General features: G+C 49.2%; 1 protein-coding gene across 1 annotated transcript in view; it reads right to left on the bottom strand.

Moving 5' to 3' along the window:
* Window positions 1–1,207: 1,207 nt before the first annotated feature.
* Window positions 1,208–7,466, bottom strand: part of PKDREJ (polycystin (PKD) family receptor for egg jelly) — an 8,017-nt gene continuing 1,758 nt past the window's right edge. The window contains exon 3 of the mRNA XM_006888125.1: window positions 1,208–7,453. Coding sequence (XP_006888187.1) covers window positions 1,208–7,453 — 6,246 coding nt within the window. The remainder of the gene's footprint in view (window positions 7,454–7,466) is intronic.

Raw genomic sequence — 7,466 nt, 5'->3', positions numbered from 1 at the left:
GATCCAATCGTGGAGGCTCAAGCCTTGACGCACGCGCGGAGTGGGGCGAGGCTTCGCTGCAGGATCCAATCGTGGAGGCTCAAGCCTTGACGCACTCGCGGAGTGGGGCGGGGCTTCGCTGCTTGCGTTGGCCCTTGACCCCGGGCGCAGGGTGTCGCGCCGTGGGGCGGGGCTTCGCCGTCAGCTCCTCCCTCCGCGCATTACCCGCCTCGGTGGGTCTCCCCGTGGTGCGTGACAGGAGGGCTGCGTACCCCGCTGAGGACTAGTTGAGGGGGACAGTGGCCGCGGGAAGGACCGTGGCCTCCGAGCTGCCCACCCCGGTGACCACCCGGCTCTCTGGCCCTCCGCCTGGAGGACAGGCGTCAACTGAGCGGATCACCCGCACACCGCACATCTCTGCGAAGTAGCCTCACACTCGGTGCTGCTCGGTGATCGGTGGTGCTTGTGCATGCGCGGTGTCACTGCCCAGCCTTCCCAGACGGCCGGGTGCCCAGATCGGGAATGTCCGCAAGCCTCTCTTCGGTGTGTGTGGACACTCACTCTGCTTGGGCATGGAGCCAGCACCGCACACACTTCTTTGCTGTCAGGCAAAAGCCATAGCTTTTGGTCAGCAAATGTCACCACCAGCTTTGACCTAATTTCAGCAGCCTTGGGGAAGGGATGGGGCGTTTCACACTAGGACACGTCTGACTTCCCCTTTGCTAAGCAAGAGGGCACATCCTGGAAACTGCCCACAAGAGCCCCCTAGTCTTGGGCCATCGGATTTGAGGACAGGGACACTGGGGAGGAGGCCAGGCCGACCTGGCCTGCCAAGGGAGCGCCAAGCAAGGCCAAGGAGCCACTATGCAGTGGCCCCCAGGCCTGGCCGAGCATGGAAGCACCAGGAGGAGGCTGCGCTTCCCTCACACATCTGGGACTCCTAATGAGTGGCTCTAATCCTCTCCATTACTGCACCTTCCAGAGAAGTACACGTTTCCTCTGTACCAGGAATCGCACCGCTCTTCAGGAAAGGAAAGTCAGACATGTACACATCATGAATGAAACTACATTACATTCCAACACCCTTTTCCTCTCCCCAGGAACAGAGGCCGTGAGGACATCATCTTAAAACGCTGGGATGTATGTCCCGTAAAGGCCACTAACCATTCGGGAATCCCTCAAACAGCATTGCTGAAAAGTCTTCGTTGTGGCTCTTGAAAGTCACCAATTAAACTACAAGATAAACCATTTTCTTCCCATTAACAATTCTGGTCTTCAGCCCCAGGTAACGGTGGTTATTCTTTTCTGGCTGTCCATAGAGCATTTCAGTGGCAAACTCTGGGTCATCTTTGGACCTGGTTTGGAAGGTCAAACAGCGAAACGCCAGCCTTAGCTTATGACACAGATAGGTGATAGCCTCTACTTCCTCTGACGGCTCTTCATACACGGGCTGTTTCATCTCTTCAAAGGCAGACAAGATCACTGCTCGAAACAAGTTGGTCAACGTGCAGATGATGATCAGTACAAAAGATGCAAGGGAAAGGACCTCAAGAATCCAGTTACGGGAAAATTCAGTGTTCTGAAAAGCTGAGGTACAGTAAGAGAATACTGTCTGCGTGGCATGAATCAAGGTACTGTAGTTCCATTCATGCTGGCCAAATACTAGGTAGCCAAAAGCCACGTATATGAAGAAATAAACAGACACCAGAAAGGCCATATGGCAGATACCCAGAAGAGCTATTTGGATGGTTCTCTGAGCCAGTCGCACATTGTAGAAGATTCTTGCATACTTGAGGGTTTTCAGAATGGTCAGAAATAAAAGGAAACCCAAAACTATCCTCATGAGGCGATCTACTTGAGAAACAGCATGAAATGGGATGAAATCCTGAGGATGAGACAAGTAAAACGTGATGATGTCGGTGGTCAGGAGGTACTTCCTGAAAAGCAGTGCAATCAGAACAGCGAATAGGCATTTCAAAACCAAATTCAGCAAATTATACCCACTTCTCACATACGAGGTTCGTTGTTCCACAATAACATGGCCCTCATTGATGATATATGCTAAGAAAAAAAGAAGAATGGCCAGGCACAAGGAGATCTCCAAATGGTTCGTCTTGAAGTCAGAAAGTGCAAAAGAGTGCACAGATGCACTTGAGTTTACAATCCCAATCTGAGAAACCTCGAATATGACAGAAATGCTGCAGAACAGATTCACATCTGGATTAAAAGTCGTGAGTTCCAAAATCACAGCCCATGTCTTCTCATCAAGCCAGTTACCGTCTTTGAGTTCCTTCAGTCGCAATGTGGAATTAAATTGCTGCTGATCCGGGAAAAAATAGAATACATAGCCTCCTGGCCCGTAGGTATGTAACAGTCCATAGGAGTGATACATCCATTTCTTTTCTTGTCGTTGGTAAATAAACCCATTGGGGTTCATGCCAGTAGCCTGCTTACCAGCATCCTGCCAAGAGCTGGAATAGTTTTGGGTGTCTTCTGGATCTATACCATACTCGGGATGACATTGAATTTCCCACTTGATGTCATTGAGGACTAGGTTTTTGTCAGACAGACACTTTTTTCTATTAGGCATGGCTCTTACCTGCCGCATCAACGGAAGGCCAAGGATTTTAGATGAACTGTCAAAAAGAAATGTTGGATTCAGGTCATTGTGGAACAAAGGTACCACCACCTTGTTTAGCCACCTATAGATGTGCTCCAACTTTGTGACCGAACCAAGGTCCACAGAGAAATAATCCCAAATGAACCGGTTATAATAAAAGCTGTCATCATGGCGCAGGAGTGCAAGGAGGCCAAGCAGGAGGCCGAGGAAGATAAAGTGTGTCAGAATAGAGCTTAGGAAGAGGAGCGCTCTTCTCTTGATCTTCTTCCTCCTTCTGAATATTCTGATCTCATCCTCTGTGAGGGGCTGGTACATCCTGGTGCCCTGTACGTGTTTGATATGGAGGTGCTGCTTTTGCTTCTCTGCTGGAGTCTTCTGCAGCTCCCCGAGCTTGAGCTCTGTGTACTGATATTTAGATGTCCACGGAATGTTCGCATGGTACTTGGTCTTCTGTGTTTTGAAACATGACAAGAGCATAATTTTAGATGTCTGCACCAGAAAAATGGACTGAAAGAATGAACACGCAGATGTGAAGAGCCATCTTAATGACAGATCGTAACCATAGGTCAGTCCATAAAATACAATGAGAAATGACGAGGTACCACAAATGGCAATAATCAGGAACCACGCTATGTAAATACACCACCAAGGCAAAAAAATCTTCTGTTTAAACTTAGGTGTCTCTTCAGAAGGGCTCTCTTCAAAAAGTATATTCTCATTGTTACTGTTCAAATTCCTGTTTCTGTCCTGTGTCAATCCGGTCTTGGTCTCTGTTTCCCCAGGCTGGCCCTGGGGTTTGGAGGTTGACTGGCTGGAGGCCCTAGGACGTTTATGATTACCCTCAGATGTGCGCTTTCTAGACTTTTTGGTCTGTTCCTTGTGGATTTCATGAATATACCACTTTTTCAGACGGTCCTCCCATGATTCTTTTCCTTCTGACAGAGGGGGATACTTTCGAGGCGCTACCTCCCCTGGACTCATTTGAATAGCTGTCTTCTGGGAGTAGGTGAACAAAAAACTTAGTAATAGCTGTACAGGGACTGTGATTAAGGCACTTTCAATTCCTATCATCATCAGTCTGATGTAGTAGAGTCTCTTTGATCCCAGCTTTTCTTTTCGATTGGCATTAAAGAACATAATATTACAAAGAAGACTGCTCAACAACACCGCCAAACAACAAGACAGCCTCTGTAGCCGGTTGACAGGCTTAGCGACGACACTGGAAAAAACAGAGAACCACATGTGACTCTTTCCCAGCTCGTAAGAATTTCTAATAAGGAAAAAGTCCTTTCTGCTTAGAGGTTCTTCTTTGTTCGCGGCATGAAACGTCCTGTCCAGAGACGTGTCCACAGAAAGCCACTTTCGGCACATGAACAACCAAATGTGCCTGGTGAAGAGATTTTCCACTTTGACTCGGCTTAAATACCAGCTGGGTGCTTTGCCCTCATTGTTGTGCCACACATGAATAGTGTGTACGTCCCCCAGGTCACTCTCCGTCGTCAGCAGGAAAGTGTTGATGCTTCCTCGGTAAAGAGTTCTGTAATGTGGGTGGCTTAAACAGTGCACATCACTGGTACCCTCTGTTCCTATCAGCTGAATAAAAACATCAGCTCTGGTTCCAGAGCCCCATCGACTCCCTGTGAAAACGGTGACCAGGTAGCACACGTTGTCGTAAGGGTCATTGTCGGGGAGGACTATCACCTGGTGCCTGCTCGCGGGGTCCAGCTCATCCCTGTGCAAGGCCCAGAAAGCGAGGCCCGTGTAGATGAGCATGATAAAGAGCACTGTGAAGAGGGTCACGGGATTCTGCGTGATGGTCTTAAAGGTCTCCAGCTGTATGTCCACAGGATTGGGGATCACAAACACCTTGGCCGTCAGAAAGTGGGCCCGCAGCTGAATGCCGGCCAGGTTAAAAGAAGACCCCAGGTCTCGCCTGGTCCTCACTCTGTTCTTGCAGATACAGTGCACTTGGTGTCCGCTAGTGTTCTCACCTAGGACACAGTCTTCCCTCCACTGACTCTGGATTCCGTCCATGTTCAGACAGTGAACACTGAAAAGAGTAATTTTCACGAGTTCATCATTGGGCGTCAAGACAAACTGCGGAGCCTGCAGAACCACAGACACGTTATACCTGGATGAGCTGCTGTACCGGGCCATCACCTGCAGCAGGGACTGGGGAAAGCAGATGACACGGGCCTTCTTCACCGAGCAGGCTGCATCGAAGAGGCTGTTCTGGCTGGCAGAGGGAGGCATGTCATGGGGCACCAGGAAGGTGGCCATCAGAGCAGTGGGCGTGATCCTGCTGCCTGCATACACGAACACCGTGAACAGTACGGTGATGTTGGTCTCAACGTGGACCAGCAATTCCTTGACTGCTTCACTGTCCACTTCAAAGCGAAACCCCCCGGTCGTCTTTTTCAAGGGGTCATCACCCTCGTCAGGCTCGCTGTTGGGCCCCACTGTGAGATTAAAAGGGGCAGGAGTCAGGTCTCTTCTGGTGATGTAGACTTCCACTACGTCGGGCGTGATGTCAATCACATCACCATCAGCTTTGGTTCCTGTCATTAGAAATGCAACCACATCTGCTGAAATGTTTACCCCTTGGTTTAGCCAAGGAAAAGGGTCCTCTGCAAACTCGAAAAACAGCGTAGAAACCAGGCCATTGAGAGGCACGTCAGGAACACTGTTCACATGCAGTGTGAGGTAGAAGCAGTTTCGGCAGTTTGGCTCGTTGACAAAGAGATTAGTAACGTCCCACATCTCAGTTTTCTTTGCATACACGTTGATACTTGAGCTCTTCAGAGCTGTGGTTTCAGTCCCCGGCACTTGCCTAGTGAGTATTGTATTGGCTAGAGATTCCATCAGATAGAAAAGATCTTTATAATCTTCATGAGGCAGTCTCTGCTTAAAGATGTAAGACCAAATAATAAGTATTCCAGTGATCACTGTTTTTATTTGTTCATTATGGAGTTGCGTGTTGGTTTTTATATAAGCTTGGAGGGCTTGATTTACTTGCCATACACCCGTGACAGCAAGTTCCTGAACATCATGGGTAAATTCGGGGCCTGCCTGGGTTAACAGAGTAAACGCCACGACAGCCTGGCTGCATTCCTCCAGGGTGGTTAGAGGAAGAAGGGACGTCACATTGAGAAGGTGTAATCGTATGCTGGTTTTGGCATCGACGAGAGATAAGTCAGTTCTCATGGTATTCAAAACAGAAGCTACCACACATACTAGGTAACCTGCAGATAAAACATCCCGATTTTGAAGCAAGGTCGACAGTAGTGAGTTTGGTCCCATGGTAGCATCGCGGATCTGATCCAGCAAGGTTCTCGGGGAGATGCTGGTAGGCGTCTCCACAGTGGCATACAAAGTCTTTTGAGTAAAAGATCCCACAGAGTCATAAACCTGAACATAGACCTTCAGGGCCTGATTGGCCAATAAACCAACTGGAAGAAAGGAAGGGGGTGTACTGGACAGAGTCCCCAAGTACAGGATGGCCCTCAAGGAATTCTCTCGTACAGAACTAACTTCAGCAGTACCGGAAAAATCAGAAGCCATTATCATATATGTGAGAGGGCTGTCCTTGTCCTTAAAATTGTTACAACTGATGACAAATTTAGTAACAAATGCAATTCCTCGTGTTGGATTAATTTTGCACTCTCCAAGTTCAGGGCTGTGGTTGATAAGAAAAGAATGTATAAACATTGAGATGACCCCACCCCAAGTCTCTGTTTGCAGAGAAATCGCGTAGGTGCTCTCAGCAAATGACTTAAAAGCAAAAGGCTTGATAGCCACATAACTCTTATTCCTCCCTGTCAGACTTTGTTCTGTCCAGTCGAATGGTACCTCGGGAACTCTTCTTGTTGTAATGGCCCACTTACAGAAGACACGGGTCGTGGCACAATTTGTGCAATTAAAAAACAAAGACATTCTCTCTGATAGAATTAAATTCCAAGCACAGTTTTCAATGCATGAAATACTTGCTTTGGGTTCTGTTCCCTGGAGCACCCTCACTATTTTATCAGCATATGAGTACCTGTCATCTTTCTGTACCACCAATCTGAAATAATGTGCACGGTTCCCTTTCAAAGTTTTTGGTAAAAGTGTGAGCACAGGGCCAGGGTCCCAGGGCCAGTGCAGGTCCTTTTGCTCGGGGAGGCAAGTGTATGGACTATACAGTATGATTTTCTCTGCTTGGTAATGTCCCATTTCTGTGGTGCAGAACCAAAAAAAATTGAGCCCCTCAAATGGATCCTCAGCATCTAGATCCAAGGACTTTGAACCGTCCAGAACCAGCCCATCTGTGAAACTGATTATCACTGTGTGATCCCCAAGAAGAACGGCCTTCAGAGGGCTCCTAACAACCTGGAGGTAGAAGTGGTCAGAGCCTTTGGCCAAGGGATTTACTGGATCAGACGTGGTGACTGTCACGACGAACTGAACCACATACATGCCCAAGGTTAAAGAGGACTTGGGGATGTGCAGCACTGAGGAGTTCGTCCTCGTTTGGAGTTGCGGAACATCCAGAGGTCGCGTCCAGTCGGGCACGTGCTGTACGGAAGGCACGGAAAAGATCTCCCAGTGCTGGTTGAAGGAGATGGCATCTGGGCAGTCGATGGCCCCGATGGCATTAAGGGTCATCTCCGTCTTCCGGTGCAGCTGCACTGACCGGAGCTTTTTGTCCCTGCTGATCTTGACCTGGGTGATGAGGCAGGGCTTCATCTGGCAGGACACTGAAGACTCCATGGCTTTGGGGGAGGAGTTGACAGCCTCCAGGGTCAGCGGCTCGGGGCCGAGTGGGGGACACCTGATCTCAGCCGCGAAGCCCGCGTGGGGCCGGGGGCCAGCGGACTGCGTGGCGCGG

The sequence above is a fragment of the Elephantulus edwardii genome, unplaced genomic scaffold, assembly GCF_000299155.1.
Source record: "Elephantulus edwardii isolate Elephantulus edwardi_28Jun2011 unplaced genomic scaffold, EleEdw1.0 scaffold00064, whole genome shotgun sequence".
Classification (NCBI taxonomy): Eukaryota; Metazoa; Chordata; class Mammalia; order Macroscelidea; family Macroscelididae; genus Elephantulus; species Elephantulus edwardii.
Note: the sequence above shows the minus strand (reverse complement) of the source record. Positions and strands in the feature narration are given on the sequence as shown.